Below are 17,670 nucleotides of genomic sequence, written 5' to 3' on the forward strand. Positions count from 1 at the left end.
TTTTATTGAATATTTGGAAAAAAAAAAAACTCTTGACTCAGTCCCTCTCAAACCTTCTGTTTGATTAACATACATGGATGATGTGTTCTCTATTTGGCTTCATGGAGCAGACACATTAGACTCTTTTCTCTATCACTTCAATAGTCTTCACCCTGGAATCCAATTTGCTATGGAAAAAGAAACTAATAGTAGTCTAGCTTTTCTAGATACCATGGTAACCTGTCCTTTTCAGTATACAATAAACCCATACACACAGGAAGATACACTCACAAACTCCTCTTACACTTGGATAAAGGATTAAACCAAATATATAATTGGTAGCATAGCCAAGTGAAAAAAACTTCCATCAACTATCTCTAATCCAGAGAATTTTATTGATAAGGTGTTGACACCTTTTGGCAACTGGTATATGGTGATATGACTTCTGCATTACTTCTACCTTAGTATCACCACCTCTGGGTCTAGCTCCCACCGATGAGACCTCAATAAAGGTTGAAACCAGTCTGGGTAGTGATCCTTCCCTTAATGCATAGCAGTATACATGTCTGCAAGATGTTCTTTGTATTATGGGATACTAAGGCAAGTGATCAGAACTTATCCCACCTTTACCACGAGTTGCCCAGTCCTGAAAATACTTCAGGTGCAAACTTTGTTTGCTTACACTTGGATAAAGGATTAAACCAAATATATAATTGGTCACAAACTCTTCCCTCCTCTAGCAGTATGGTGTCATTAAAACATTAACCAATAGAGCCTATAACCTTTGTTCCAATGAGGCCTTTCTTGCAGCAGAGCTTAATCATATACACCAACCCATCTTATCTAATGGCTACAGTTTTCACAGTATCAAAAAATAATCAATCCTTCCCATCCTCAGAAGGATTTTAGTAATGCAATCATCATCCCCTTTGTTTGAGGTACTTCAGAAAATATATCTAAAATCATCTTAAAGAAATACCTCTGCATAGTGTTCAAGCTCCACTGAAAGCTTGCTACCCTTATATGTTCTACTAAAGATCAGCTTCTCTCTCAGTTCCTGTTGTATACAGAGGTCCCTGTTCCTTCAAGTTTGCCTACTATGGGCAGACAGAAAGATCAGCATGGAAGAACATAAAAAAATACATCTGCTGTAATGGCTATGGTCAGTCAGGCCTTACAGACCATGCTTTGGACATGACTCATAGAATCAATTGATTGGAAAAACAACGTTCCATCACAGTAAATTTTTTAGATCTAAAACAATGTTTTAGATCTCCGTCAATTAAGTGAGCTGCTCTTCTGCCTTATTAAGCAGCTGTAATTTTTTAACCCACCTGTCTCCTGAATCAAATCTTCTTTCAAAGATTTTAAAGGTGAATTATGAGTGATAGAATGACATCTTTTAATTTTAAGAATTTGGGAATTTTGAATAAAAAGATCATTCCTTTCTCAGTCTGCCTATAGAATTGACATCTCCTTCTCTGTCTGAAAACCTAGGTACTATATTTGACAACCTGTTATAGTATGGAGATGCTGTTCCTTGGGATTTTATTTTATACAAGAATAATTGGGACCCAAACTCGTCTTCTAAGAACATTCAAAGATTTAATTAAAGAACAATTAGTGACTATGGCAATTACTTTTTACCTTGATTGAATTCTTTGGAAGAGCTTTTTTCTCATTCATATGACTTTGATCATAATATTATCATTAGCAGTTATTCCTCAGACTGTTTTCATCTTGTCTTAATGAACCCTGCAAAAACGAAATGAAAAAAGATTCCATGATTCCATTACCATTCGTAACGGAAATCTGGAAGTTTTTTTTCCCCCTTATTGAGAATATTGACTACAGACCTTTGTATGTGTGTGCGTGCATGCGTGAGATATGCACTTGCATGCGCACACGTGCATATCATATACATGTAAAGTGCTTGTTTTGTAAAACTTTAGGTGACAATAATCATTCTTTGCTAGCAGGAAGGATTTAAAATTAGAAGGATATGAAAACAAATTTAAAAATTATTTATATATAATTTACTTTATATTGGGATAGTGTTTTTGGAATAACAGCAAATTAGTGTATAACACAGTTTATTAAGCATAAATTTATTAATGTTGAAGTATGTAAAAAATACTTACTTATTGTCCTCTTCCATTGGGGATGGGTTGAGTCTTCCATGTTTCCACAACAACCTCCAGGAGTGTCGGTTTCTTGCATGGCTGGTGAGCTGTCTATATGAATGTAATCCAGAGTTGACCTTTATTGTTGTTATTCATTTAGTTCTTGGTTTTCCTTTTTTTCTTTTATTCTTGCATACAGAGCAAGGTTTTTTTGATGACATTCTCTCTACATGTCCGTACCACTGAAGTTGTCTTCTTTTGATCTTTTCGATTAATGAGTCTGTATATTTTAGGTCTTGTGTAAAAAAATAAGTAAAATGTATATTAAAAAGTTTTATATAGCAAATATAAAAAAGTTTTATATAACAAATATTTTAACAACAGACTTAGAGAAAAATGTAAATTGTATTAAATAACTGAGCTTATTTGCATATTAGGTAAACATGCACATTTAAAATTACTGAATATTCCAAATTTATGATTGTACTGCACATGTATGTTATGTATCACTGTTAATAAAGGTACCAATATGCCTTACTGTTACATACCCTCTCAAAAAAGCACTGTGTGTGTGTGTGGGTGGGTGGGTAAAAACATCAAACTCTTGTATAACTACAAGCAGTTGTCACCGTTTGTTTGCTAGTTTCCATGTTTACACCTGAAGAAATCCCATGTAATTAGGATGAAACATGTTTTTTAATTAAAATACTTGTTAATATCTTATTCTGGTTTTCTGCCTTACAAACTTGTACTTATGTACAAGTAACCTAGAATCACTTATTTTCGACCTTCTTTGGTTGAAAATATCCCTCCCCCATTCAATCAAATTCATCTGCTGTCTCTATCGCTCTCCTAATACCACCAACCACTCTGAGCTCTTTCATTTCCTCTCCTTAAAAGTTGATTTTTTCCAGTCCCACTCTCCTAACAGTGAAATCATCCTCCTGGGTGATTTTAACATCCATAACACCAATTGGCTTTCCTTTTCCAGTTGTACAGGTCCTGCTGGCAGAGATGCTAAAACATTTGCCATCACTAATAACCTTACACAAATTGTTCAAAAGCCAACCAGAATACCAGATAACCTGAACCACTCCCTGAACACCCTAGATCTCTTCCTTACCAATGACCCCTCCAAATATGCAGTTAATGTAGTGAGCCCCCTGGGTAATTTTGACCACAACCTAGTGCTCATCTCCTCTCCCATGCAACAATGCTTACACAGTCGCTCCCACACAAAAGTAGTTTGGCATTATAGCAGTGCCAGTTGGGGCAGTCCCGAGACTACTTTGCTTCATTCCCATGGTTGGATTATTGTTTCCGGTCTTCCAGGCCAAACATATGCACCGAACGTATCACCAAAGTAATCCTCACTGGCATGAAAACATACATTCCCCACACTACTCTGAACTTCCATTCCCTATCCAAATTCTGGTTCTCCAAAAGATGTGCCAAGGCTGTACAAATGAAAAATCAGGCATACCACAACTGGCTCAAATCAAAATCCCATCCTCCTTCAATGCCTATACTGAGACCCGAAGCAGATGCAAGAAAATTATCAATGCTTCTAAAATAGAATTTGAACGGGCAAAAAGCAGGAAGCTTGCAGCCTATCCAAATGGCAGCCATGCCTTTTGGTCTCTCGCCAAGGCAATCGGTCATAACTTTTGCCCTACAATATTCCCACTGTTGGATTCTGATTATGTAGAGATTAGAGTAATTATTATTTGCTTCAGAATCCAACATGATCTTCCATCACAAAGGCTAGACTTGTAAATAATATTTAATGTAAGCAACTTATTTTACAATTTAATATTCATATAACTATTTTAATTTTGTCTAATATCTAATTAGTTAATCAAAGATATATGTATTAATAATGAAAAGACTGTATTAAATATTATTAAGCTATTTTATTTATTACTATAATATTATAAGAACTTGTGTTTGATAATTTAACTGCGCATTAATTGAAATGTAAATATTCTCTTTTTATTCCTGTTTGTAGAGGTTTAACGTTATGTAGTAGCTCAATTTTATTATGTTTTGTTTTGTTGTCATGGAGATGCATGTAAGTAAGCGAGCACAAGTTGGAACACCATGTGAGAAGAATGTTGAAAATTATTGAAAAGAGTTTTAGTCAAAAAAAATCACGAGAACAATTTAGGCGGGAAGAATGGATATATAAGTGATGAATGCTGAAATTATAGATTATTAAGAGAGAGAGAGAGAGAGAAAGGAGAGGATTGGCATTAGGTTGGAATCGGAGCATTCGGCATTCGGGAATCACAGTACGATAATAGCGAGTCGGCAAGTCACTCAAGCGGCTAATAAAGTCTACTAGTCGAGAAGCGGTTAGCTAATAAATGTAGAATAACAATTATAGCTACGGAAGACAGCTGAGTGACTACTAAATAGACTAGCGATATTTGAGTTGAGATTCAATTTCAGGGCCGACCTTTCAAGGACATACAGAACCTTGAAGCAAAGCACAGAGTTATTAGCAAATAGTAGAGGCTGTAAAGTTGAAGTTTACCGTTAGCTGTGCTTAGAAATATATTGCCTAAAGAATTAAATGAATGCAGGAAGAATGAACAGCTGTGCATACAAAACCTCAAGTTAAGGAATTATTGTGTATTGCCTTAATTCATAAGTAATCAGTAGTATTTCATGCAGAAACGTTTGTTTATGTGTATAGTGACCGACGATAAATTCAGTTATTGCTTAGAAGATTTATTTAATGAGTGCCGTATACTGTTTAAAGTGTTTACAGTTATAAAAAGTATTTACGTATAAGTAGATGAAGAAAAAAGATTATCAGTAAGATTATTCCAACCATTAATATTTCTATACAGAGAAGTGTGTGAGTTTCATCCTAGAATTTTCTTATATTAACAGTAACTATTGGTGAGAATTAGCTGAAGTATAAAATTAAAAGTGTTTGTTTGTGAAGAGGTGTGTTACTGCAATTTTTATTGTATTTGGAACTTAAGGAACTGCAAGAAGACTGTACTAGAGATAACAGATTTACCATTGTCTGAGTTTATATGATTGTACTTATCAGAGAAGCTAAAATATTTGTGATATCTTAATTACTGATTTAAACTTAAGTGTAAAATTTATGATTCTAAAATTAAATGTTTATTTTTGTTAATCAAAAGTTGTATTTTGCCCGAATCTCTTTTACTGCACCATTCATAAAATATTCGAACCAAAGCGGGTAAATTAAGTAAGTTAAATATACTCAGCCTGTATATATAGTATTAACACCTAAAAGAAGAGATAGTTGTGAGTTGGTTTTTCTTCAGTTCTTGAACTAATGCAGATGTAGAGTGGCGCAGTCTTTAAATATAAATTTTCTCTATATTTGAATTAGAAATCAACTAGCAACCTTCTATTTTGTTTAAGAACATCATAGTTAATAACATGTCGGATCCAAGGTATAGATTGAGAAGAAGTAGGATCCACCCCTATCATACCCAGATGGCTCAATTGCAACATCACCCACAGAAAAAGCTAAACTCCTGACTTTTTTGTGTCTAATTTGTGTGTAAAACAAAAAAGTTTCCTGGACCTGATGGCATTCCTCCAATTATCCTGAAGGTCTGTGCACCAGAACTGACTCCTTTCCTATGCTGTCTGTACATATCCTCTTACTCCACTGGTATATATATATATATATATATATATCCCAAAGCCTGGAAACTTGCTATATTCAACCCATTCCTAAAAATAGGGTGACAAATCACTACCATCTAACTACCACCCTATCTCGCTCACTTCAGTCCTTTCCAAAGTGATAGAGAAAACCATCAACTCTCAGTTCCTATTCTACCTTGAAGGTACCCAGCTATTAAGCAACCACCAGTACAGATCAGTCGATGGCAATCAACAGGAGATCTACTCTCATACATCACCCATCGCTGGACAAATGCTATGGAGAAATTTGGCAAATCCCTAGTAGTTGCACTTGATATCTCTAAAGCCTTTGACCGGGTCTGGCACAAAGGCTTACTAAGCAAACTCCCATCATTTGGACTGTCTCAGGACTTATGCAGATGGATTGCCAGCTTCCTGTCTGGTTGCATACTATGTATGATGGTAGACAGATCTCTATCCTCCCACCATCCAACTGATGCTGGGGTACCACAAGGTTCAGTTTTTTCACCAATCCTCTTCCTTCTGTACATCAATGACCTTCTGTTGACCTCTAACCCAATACACAGTTTTGCAGTTGTCCCTTTCATTTGACAAACCTTATTCTACACAACTCACTTCAACACACAGAGCATCAACCACCATTGCCCTTAATTCTGACCTCCAAGCCATCCTCCAATGGGACTCAGATAACTTCGTCAATTTCAATGCTAGTAAAACCCAGTTCTGTCTTATTTCTCACAAAAAAAAAGAACCATTTTCCTCCAGCATTATTTTTGATAACACTGAAATTCCCAGACCAAATAAGATTTCTCTTCTCGGAATTACCCTGACATCAAGCCTCTCCTGGCATAAACACATCACAACAATTGCATCCTCAGCTTCCAAAAAACTTGGTTTTCTCTTTCACTCAAGATGTTGCTTTACCTCTAAACATCTGTTAACCTTATAGAAATCGTAAATCTGCCCAGCTATTGAATACAGCTCTCTCATTTGGAGCGGGGCTCCTAAGAGCTCTCTCAAAATGCCTGACTCAATACAGAGGAGAGCAATTAGACTGATAAATGACCCATCTCTTACCAATTCGCTCCCCTCTCTCGCACATAGAAGTTTGATCTCTGCAATTTGTATATTCTATAAATATTTCCATGGGAAATGTTCATCTGAAATAGCATCAATAATTCTACATAGTTATATACAGTAAAACCCCATTTTTATTTTCCGGCAATTTACGCTTTCCTGTCATTTACGTCATTTTCCGTTGGTCCCGTCTTAAGGCCTATTCTTACGATATATTGTTTTCCTGCCATTAACAACTTGATGTGGATGCTATTTCCCGTGATTTGTGTTTTTTCTCGGGTGGCAATATTGATTTTCGAATCAATTTCGGCAAAAATCTGCGCATTTCTGTTCCCAGATGGCCTTGCTTTCAGCTGTAGTTTCGTTTCCGCCATCACGGTAATGAGCGATACCATGATTTTTCATTCACAGTACAAATTGATATTGTAGAATTTCTGCTACGTAATTTAGCGTGTGAAAGTTGCTTTCAAGTTGCGGTGGTGGATTATCCATGTTAATAATATGGAGAAAAAAGACAGAGAATGTATTTTGGTAGAAGAAAAGATGGCAATTCTGCGACGTAGATTGGCATGCCGGAACACGTGTGCATTTAGCAAAAGATCTTGGACTCTCCACGTCTGCTTTGAACACGATAGTAAAAAAAAGGTCAAGCATTGAACTCAATGCAAAGCAATCTGGTGCTATGTCAAAAAAACAAAAATATATCTGGACATTGACATATGATGAATTGGATAAACTTGTGGCGGAGTGGTTTGTTTCTACGAGAGTGTCGGGTATTCCAGTCGATGGTACTATACTCCAAGCGAAAGTCCTTGAATTTGCTGCAAGGTTGGGGATTAATGGTTTGGCTGCATCAAATGGATGGATTGATTGATCATTTCAAGACTCGTCACAATATTGTGTATAATCAAGTGTGTGGAGAAAGTAATAGTGTTGCAGGGGAAACTGTAAACCAGTGGAAACATGAACTAAAGACTATTATTCAGGACTACGAACCAAAAAATATTTTCAGTGTTGAAGAAACTGGGCTTTTTTATAACATTCTGCCAAGTAAAATCTTGTGTTTTAAAGGAGAGAAGTGTCATGGTGGAAAACTCAGCAAGAAGAGGGTAACTGTTTTGCTCATGGTCAATGCTGATGGATCAGAAAAATTACCTCCACTGGTAATTGGTAAATTTAAAAAGCCAAGGTGTTTTAAGAACATGAAAAAGCTGCCTACTAAGTATTATGCCAACAGCACAGCATGGATGACCAGCAGCATCTTCACATCCACCATGCATGCTCTGGATGCTAAAATGGGGGCAAACCACTGCAAAATACTACTACTGCTATACAAATGTCCTGCACACCCTAAAGATCTGCAGCTCAGAAACATTAGATTAGTATTCTTTCCCCCTAATTGTACAAGTGAGCTTCAGTCATTAGATCTGGGCATCATCCATGCATTTAAATGGAAATATAGAAAAATGCTCGTTGAAAAAGCTGTGTTTATGCATGATAATGGTATGGACCCAAAACAAATCACCATATCAATCCTTGATACCATGCATTATGTGGCCAAAGCATGGTTGGATGTTACTACTGAAACCATATCCAACTGTTTCTGGAAGGCAGGAGTTACATTTGTGGAAGAGGAGGAACAACTACAGGAGGAAGAAGAAGATGTGTCAGAGCCCAACAACTGGTATGTGATGGATGAGGCTTCCTCATTTCAAGACTATGTTGATGCTAGTGTGATCACATCAATGGTACCAAGTGTAGAAGACATCCTTTTCATTCACCTTGGTGAAGAAGAAGAGGAAGAAGTGGTTAAAGAAGACTGTGATCAAGAACCTACCATCCCTACTAGTAAAGAAGCAATGGAAGCTATCTCTGTTTTGAGGCGGTATATTGCAAGTGCATCAGGAGACGATGGGGTATTTAATGCCTTATACACTGTGGAGAGGCAGGTGGAATTTATAAGAGTGCAGAAAAAAGCAAAAAACAATCAACAATTAAAGATTTTTTTAAATAGATAAATATGAGTAATTATAAATTCATTTATTTTCAGTTATTAAATTTTGTAATCTAGTATGTAGACTCACATACTAGCAGTAAGTCATCTTTTAGCCTTTATTTAATGTTTTTTTATTACATTTCCTGCTATTTACACAGAATGCTTAAGGATCAAAGCTGTATAACTGAGAGGAGACCTCACCTCTACATAACCTTTAGAGGAATGTGGAGAACCGACCAGGGTTTCTGACCTAATGTCTAATTCTCACCTTCTTGTGGTGCACCCTGTTGGGTATCTACCTGGATACTGAACGAATGAGGATGGGCTGGCAATTTGGGAATTAGCCAACCAAATTGTATTCTTATTGGCTTAAACCAATATACAAAATGATGGTACAACATGACAAAATTTCATGTCGGCTGGGGCGTCGCCCAGTTAAACAAGGCCCCCCCGTTGTTTTTGCCAGGGAACCAGGACGAACAGTGAAAAGTCAGCTACTGGAACAAATCTGAAAGCAAGCACACCCCCAACTCAACATCACCAGAGTTCAAGATTGGTACTATCAACATAAGAAGCCTGAATGGCAAAGAAATGGAGCTAGCTGAGGAATTAGATAAGTACCAGATCGACATAATAGGGGTGACTGAAACAAAAAAAGACAAAAACTGGTGAGATCTTTCTGAGTAATAAATACAAAATGTTATATTCAGGCAATGACAATCAAAGAAAAGAATGAGTAGCCATAGTATTCAACACTAAATATGAGGCTAATCTTCTTCAATGGCAGGCAATTTCAAGTAGAGTGATGTGGGAAAATATGAGAATTGGGAACTGGACAATGAGATTTATTTGTGCCTATAGTCCCATAGAAGGTTCTGTTAAGGAAGAAGTGGAAGAATTTCTTGAGGCTTTAGAGAAAGCAACTGACACAATGAAAAAGGAAAAGTTGGTCCTTGTTGGGGATCTAAATAGCAGAGTAGGGTGTGATTGTCAGACATACAAAAATGTTTTGGGAAAATTTGGAGAAAAGAGCAAAGCTACTAATAATAATGGCAAATACCTGTTGGATTTCTGCTCAGGACATGGACTGGTTATTACTAACACCATATTCCAACATAAAAATGTGCACAAATTCACATGGAGAGAAGAGGCAAGGAATAAGAAAAGTCTCATTGACTATGTTATTGTTGATAGTGATGTTTTCTCTCCCTGGTGCAGGACACCAGAGTGTACAGAGGATTTGAAATTGGAAGTGATCACTATTTAGTCTTGAGCAGGATAAAATTGAATTTCATATTGAAAAGAATAACATGTAAGAAAGGTTTTAAAGCGAATAAAAGTTGAGCAGCTCTCAGATGTGAACTGTAGACTAAAATACACAAAGATTATTGAAGAAAAAATGAAAGAATTTGAGAACAAGAACCAAACCTTTGGAGATTCAGTGGCAAACCTTGAAGAAAACGCTGATTGATTCAGCCAGAGAGACATGTGGTGAGGTTGTCTGCAAGGATAGAAAAATCAGAACTCCATGGTGGACACAGGAAGTTAAAGAGGCAGTGAAGGAAAAGAAGAAAGCATATCAAAAGTTCCTGGCAAATGTCAGCTTGTGCTCTTAGAGAATACAGAGACAAATGTAAGAAAGCTAAACACTGTGTAAAACTAGCTAAACAAAAGTCATGAGAGAACTTTGGCAAGAACTAGAAAATAAATATCAATAAGGTGGAAAGATATTTTGAAGGTTGTTGAAGTAGCTTAGAAATGGAGGAAAGAGTGCTGTAAAAGGAGTTGGAGATGATAAAGGTGACATGAAAATGGGAGAAAAAGATATCCTTGAAGTATGGAATAATTACTTTGAAAAATTGCTAAATGAAACAAGCAGTGATAGCACAGTGGTAAAAAAAAACCCAACAGGCATACAGTCAGGACTACATATCCATACTTGAAGTAGAAAAAGCTATCAAAGGCTTGAAATGTGGCAAGGCAGCAGGAGTAGATGATATTCAACCAGAAATGCTGAAGTATGGTGGTATAAAAGTCTTACAGTGGCTGCACTTCATTGTTCAGAAGACCTGGACAAAGGGACAAATTCCTGATGAATGGAGTAGAGCTCTAATAGTATCCATATATAAAATGGGAAATAAAACTGAATGTGAGAATTACAGAGGTATTTCCTTACTGAGTGTTCCAGGCAAGATTTATGCCAGTATAATTGAGAAACAGTTGAGAAGAATTGTGGAAGGAAAGATTGGTGAAGAACAAGCTGGATTCACGCCAAATAGAGGCTGTCAGGATCAGATCTTCACTTTACGACAATTAGTTGAGAAAGCATGGGAATATAACAAAGATCTGTATTTAAGTTTTGTCGATCTGGAAAAGGCATATGACAAGGTGCCAAGAGAGAAGCTATTCAATACACTACAGTTATATGGTGTCAATGGGGGCATTATATTAAGCAATCCTGTCCTGTCAGGTGTCTTCTCCCTCCAGCAGATTGACTACCATGTGTCTCCACCATGTCCTATTCTGTGCCTCTCTTCTGCATTCCTCATATGAGAGATAGGTCCAGTCTTCTATATTTTTCATCCACTACATTCTTTGTCTTCCTCTCTTTCTCTTTCCCTCAACAGTTCCTAATACTTAGTCTTTATTTGATTTGCAAGTCAGCAGTTAGAATTGAAGGAAGTACAGCAGGAAGATGGTTTAATGTTAAATCTCGCGTAAGACAAGCATGTACATTATCCCCTCTGTTATTCATTATCTATATGGATCACATTATAAAGGAAAGTGGTATTAAACATGATATTAGAATTGGAGATGTTAATATCAGCTCTTCGCTTTAGAGGACGATGTTATACTTCTAAATAAATCCGCTACAAGTTTGCAAGATTCTCTGACTAAATTGAATAACTGTTGTAATAGATATGGTATGAAGGTCAGCAATAAAAAGACAAAGACAATGAAAATAGGTAGAATCATTGAAAATGTCAACTGCGTTTTGAATGGGGAACAAGTTAAAGTTCAAGTAAAACAAAATGTTTTACTTGAACCTGTGGAACAAGTAAAACATTTCAGCTACTTAGGCATTATTTTTAGTGCAGATGGTAAATTAAATATGGAAATCGACTACAGAATCAACAAAGCTGGTATGGTAGGAAATCAGTTGAATAAATTCATATGGAATAAGAGAGAAATTAGTCATAACAATAAATTAGCTGTATACAAGACAGCTTCCCGATACAGTGTTCAAACCAGTTTTAATTTAAGGATCTGAGAGTTGGGTCAGAAGTAAAACACTTGACCAAAGACTAGAGACCACAGATATGAGAGTCCTGAGAAAGATTAGAGGCATGAACAGATGGCAACAATGGCAATATCATATTAAAAACCAGGATAGTAGGAAAGAGCTTGACATTGTCAGCATCCAGGAATGCGTTAATAGAGCTAATCTCAGGTTGTATGGTCACTTGAACAGAATTGGCGAGGAAAGATTAGCAAAACAAGTGTTCTCTGCCAATTTGGCAGGAAAACAACCCAGAGGAAGACCAAGATATAGGTGGATTGATATGGTACAAAGTGCCTTAGACAATAGAAATATAAGATCTGATAATGTTGGAGTCTTGACAAGTAACAGACTGATTTGGAGGAAAATTGTAGATAGGAAGTTAGTAATGATGTAAATTTTTCATCTAGTACTATCATATCCTGTACACCCCTTGAGAGTACATGTCAGGAATTTGATGATGATGATGTTATTTACACTTTTTTCGTCAGTCCCCTGGAAAGTGTAAAATAGGGGTTTTACTGTATATACATATATGCACATAATATGGGATTTGAATCTCCAACTTGTTTGTTCAATTACAGAAATGCCATCTATGTGGCCATCTAGACCAGTAGTAAAGTTTCTCCCGATACAGTAGTAAGCTCCTGATGTAGTTGAACTTAAGCTGCTTTCGAGTTAAGGAACACATTATGAAATGCTCAGTCAGTAGCAGTTATATTTTTCATATCTGTGACTGCAGATTTCCTGGCTAACTTAGGCTTGCTTATAAAAAAAAAAAAAAAAAAAAAAAATCTCCGGAAATGTTTTTAGTCACAGATGTGATTTGCAACAAGGTTTGTTTACAAACTGTGTGATGTGTAGTAAAATTACCTAGCCATGGATACACTGCAATTTGTACATGAGTTTAGTCAGACTTTTATTTGATGATTTTCATATGTTAACTGAGTGCTGTTGACTTTCATATTATATGTATATTTCAATTTACATGTGTATATTTATTATTTTTGTACAGGAATGAGTTTGACAATTCAAGTTTAGTAGTACGCAATAAAATTAGAGTGACTGGTGTACCTGAAGACAAGAATATTGTGCTTTTCTTCATCTTGGAATATGGAGTTTCCTTCCAAGCAGCTTCTTCAGAAAATGTAAGTGTTTTTATGTTTTACTGATGTGAAACCGATCTCATCGTAATATATATATATATACGTGGTGGTATCAAAAAGTTTCGAGACTAGCTCTGTTTACGAGAAATTACTTTATTTATCTACGTTTACACACTATTACCTTCAAAATATTCCCCATGCATATCAATACAGCACTCCCAGCATTCTTGCCACTTCTGGAATGTGTCCTGGAAGTCATCTTTTCGAAGCATGTCAAGCACCTTCTGCAATTTGCGCTGGATATCTGCAATGGTGTCAAAACGGTGACCTTTGAGCTGGATCTTCATCTTTGGGAAGAGGGTGAAGTCTGCAGGAGCCAAATCTGGCAAGTAGGGTAGGTGCAGAAGTGAGATCATGTTGTTTTTGGCAAGAAACTTGCATGTGAGGAGAGCTCGATGACAGGGTGCATTGTCGTCCTGGAGCATCCAGTTTTTCGCATCCACAGATCTGGTCACTTTCACTGAATGTCCTCCCTCAAATGCCTTAAAACCTGGCAGTAGAACTCGCTATTGACGGTCTGAGCCCTGAGGATGAATTCTCGATGCACAGTGCCGTGAATGTCGAAAAAGGCGATGAGCATGCACTTGGTCGAGCTGCGGACCTGCCTCGCCTTTTTCAATCGTGGAGATGATGGGCTCTTCCATTGTGAAGACTGTTGCTTCATCTCAGGGTCATACCCATACACCCAAGTTTCGTCACCGGTAATGATCCTCGAATTTCACATTTTTTCAAACATGAATTTCACATTTGCTCTTTGTTCTAACTTGCTGTCCATCATGAAATTGCAGATGTGGTAATGCAGGTGGTCAGAATAGCATCGGTTGCACAGCTCCCGATGTACACAGGATGATGTCTTTTGGCACACTGACTTATGAAGGTAGGTGCTCCCTGTGACTGTGCATGCAGCTTTGTGCTGCCATCTGTTGGCATGTTACAAACCTAGTCTCGAAACTTTCTGATACCACCTCGTATATATAAACTTTAAATTAGAAATTAAAAGGAATACAGAAATGCAAAATTTAATTTCGTTTATTTGTGGTATCGAGATCACATATTTCTAAACACATAACCAGTTTAATGAAATAAACAATATAATCTGATAAGTTTTGTAAGTCATCAGACTTGCATCATCAGTGATACTAAAAAAAATTAATTATAGATAGCAGGTTATCAAGAACTTCACAATTAGTACATACAAACAAGCAACCAGATTTTTGATGAAAGTAGATCAAATTTGGTGTAGGATTGCCTTAGTTTTTACATTGTATGGGGATCCAGAGCATTTCTTAGGTATCGTTGAACTTTCTTATAAAACAGTTGTGATCAATATATGACATTTGTGTTTTTTCTTGCCAAACTATGTTTGTTGTATGGAAGGCTAATCTTGATTTATGCTGTCTTCTTTTTTTCAACGTCTTTTATGTGTTCAGACCTGAATCTTCCCAGATTTCAGATTCTGCCTACATAGTAAATGCTACAAGAGTAGTGAATTTCATAATCTTTTTTTTTTTTTTTTTTTCATGGGAGGATGTGAAGATTTGGTGGATGTAAGAACCTTGAGATCTTATACATTGCCAAAAAGCCACTTTAATGTTGTAATCGTGAAGCAGTGTGCAATTAGGTTTGTAGCATTCTTGATATAAGGTAATGTGATTGCATTTTTGAAATCTTGTTTATGTAAAGGAGCTGTAGGAGGCACATTAAGAATCTTGTTAATTGTCTGCGGTTCATACCCATTGAGGGTGAGAATATGCTTTAGGCAGCATGGCACAATTCTTCATTCCGTTTCTTGATGTATACTGGAAAATTTAAGTTATTTTTTATCCACATGCATATGAATCTGTAATGTTAGTTTTACTGTAAATAGCATGATATTTGGAATCAGGGCTACTGAAACTGTAGTATGAAATATCATTTTTTAGTTCATTTTAAAGACTTTCTGATATCCTTCTTATTCTCATCATTTTGTTTTAAAATTTTGCGTGTGGAAACCACAGTTTTTTTTGTTTTTGTTTTTTTATTCACTGATTAGAATCAAACTCAAAAAATGATTGAAACAAGTTTTTCATTTTCATTCATTTAAATGAATGAAATAGGTTGCCAGAAGCTGTTGTAAGTGCTTTGTCAAATGAGTTCAAGGGAAAATATGATTGTGTGCCTTCTATGACTTTTTGAACTCCATGATAATAATTTATATAATTTTCATTATTCTTTTCATTATTCACTATTCATCATTTTCATTAATAATTTTCATTATTAATAATCTATATAATTTTCAGTATAAGTAATTTATATTTTTCAGAGTAAGTTATATAGTGTTTGGCAGTTTACAGTTTGCTGCCATTTTATTCATAATCCAGAGCACAAAATTTCTGAATGTATCCGGTTAAGAGTTACAAAATACAGACTAAAATGTTAATGTTCAATTTACTTATTTCATTATTTTTAGTGTTCAGGTAATCTTTTCTTGTAACTTTTTTTTTTTAAAGTCCCTTGCAGGTACCACTTTAACCAAAGGCCCAAACACAACAGTACCGCTATTCTGGGGAATGTGGTCTCCTTTTTCTCAAAGTGAAGACTTGGTGACTTTATCACTGACTAATCATCCAAATAAGCATTCTCCTTTGATTTTATGCTGTAAGACTGTTGAGCAAGAATCTATATTGAGTTTTGCTTGTAAAAAAGTATGATTTCATGCTATTTTATTTATTTATTTTTATTTTGACAACTGCAGTTTCTGTAATAACCATGTTTAAAACTTCATTTCATTGAAATATTGTCTTATTGCATGCAAAAAAATAAATAAATAATACAAAAAATTATAAAATTAGTAAAAATAGAAAAAAGAATCCTTAGCCCACCCATGATATGAATGTACTACAGATTTACAAACACCTTCTATGGATGGAAGCTACATAACAAATAAATAAAAAAATGGAAAAAAAAAAACTGATTGATGTGAAAACAAACGCCAAGATTTAGGTTGCATGTTACTTTGCACTGGATTCATACCTTCACCATAAAATTTTGCTAATCAATACATTGAGAATGCTAAGATTGTGAAAAAAAAAATGCCATAATATTGATCATATTTGATTCATGTTCTCATCATCAAATTCCTGACGTGTACCCTCAAGGGGTGTACAGGATATTATGATAGTACTACATGAAGAACTTACATCATTACTAACTTCCTATCAACAGTATTCCTCCAAATCAATCTGTTATCTGTCAAGACTCCAACATTATCAGATCTTGGCAGATAAAAGTTCATGCTTATCATTATAATCAGTATAATGTCATAATAATCAGGATTGGTTTGAGGATACATTGTGGTTGGTCAGTGAATTTAGCACTCCTGTAAAATTGATGATTTTGTCTGTTTTATGTGTTTTTTCCTTAGAAAATTAGTGTTTTATAGTATATTAGTGTAGATTTTAGTGTATTTACTATTTTTATTAAGTTATTTCAACAATAAGTATAAATTTAAAATGGCGCCTAAAACACACAAGAAAAGCAGTGCTAAAAAGAGGACAGGAAAGAACAAGAAGGCTTAGCCCTGCTAACGAGGTTATTGGAGTTGTGGAGGAGGTTAAAGAAAATGAATTAACCTCCAAAATAACAAAATTAAAGCAGATCATCAGAGAAATGACTCCGGAATTTCAAAAAATTGAGAGCCATTTAAATGAGCATAGGGAGAAGATGAAAATTAAGCAACAAAATAAGAAACAAAGCATGGAAACAGGTAAGTCAGGAAGTAACAAAATCAGGTATGTTACGTTGTTAGTGAAAAGAAAGAAGTTATTTGGTATGATGAACATGCTATTGATGAGCGAGTTATAACTTCGAGTTTTCCTGGAGTGAAAATTAAGAATATAAAGGACGCAATTAAAAAACAAAAGAAAAGTAAATGAGATCATAATTGTAGTAGGTACTAACAACTTAACTAGCGATAAGTTTAGTATGAGAGAGGACATGAAAAGGTTGTTGGAAGAGGTAAGAGTGAGAAAGTGAAAATCGTCGGTATTTTACCTCGATATGATAAAAATCAATTAAGAAGAAGGGGTATAATGACAAACGATTTGATGTGTAGGCTGTGTATAAGGAATGGATGGAAGTTTTTGGATGTGTGGAATGAGTTTGGATTTGTATAAGAAGGTCGGCCTACACCTGAATGCATTTGGTATAAGGAGTCTAGAAAAACTAATAACTGGTATGAGACCTAACACAAAGTCAGGGAAACTAAATTATAAAGGGAGGAATGGTGAGAATGTGAGTGTAAGAGCAACGATGTTATATAACTGTGTTAATGACTGGAATGGGCTTTGTCATGGAAATGTTGACGAGGAGAGAACTATTTTGACTTTGTGTTTGTCCAGCTCAGACCCA

General features: G+C 35.7%; 1 protein-coding gene across 1 annotated transcript in view; it reads left to right on the forward strand.

Annotated features, from left to right (window-relative positions):
* Positions 1-17,670, forward strand: part of LOC150100980 (nephrocystin-4-like) — a 173,582-nt gene that overhangs the window by 112,351 nt on the left and 43,561 nt on the right. The window contains exons 8-9 of the mRNA XM_090401950.1: positions 13,131-13,263; positions 15,771-15,965. Of these exons, the coding sequence (XP_090258076.1) occupies positions 13,131-13,263; positions 15,771-15,965 (328 nt within the window). The remainder of the gene's footprint in view (positions 1-13,130; positions 13,264-15,770; positions 15,966-17,670) is intronic.

Source organism: Typopeltis vanoorti, chromosome 12, assembly GCF_054136105.1.
Source record: "Typopeltis vanoorti isolate ZY-2024b chromosome 12, IOZ_Tvanoo_1.0, whole genome shotgun sequence".
NCBI classification, from domain to species: Eukaryota; Metazoa; Arthropoda; class Arachnida; order Uropygi; family Thelyphonidae; genus Typopeltis; species Typopeltis vanoorti.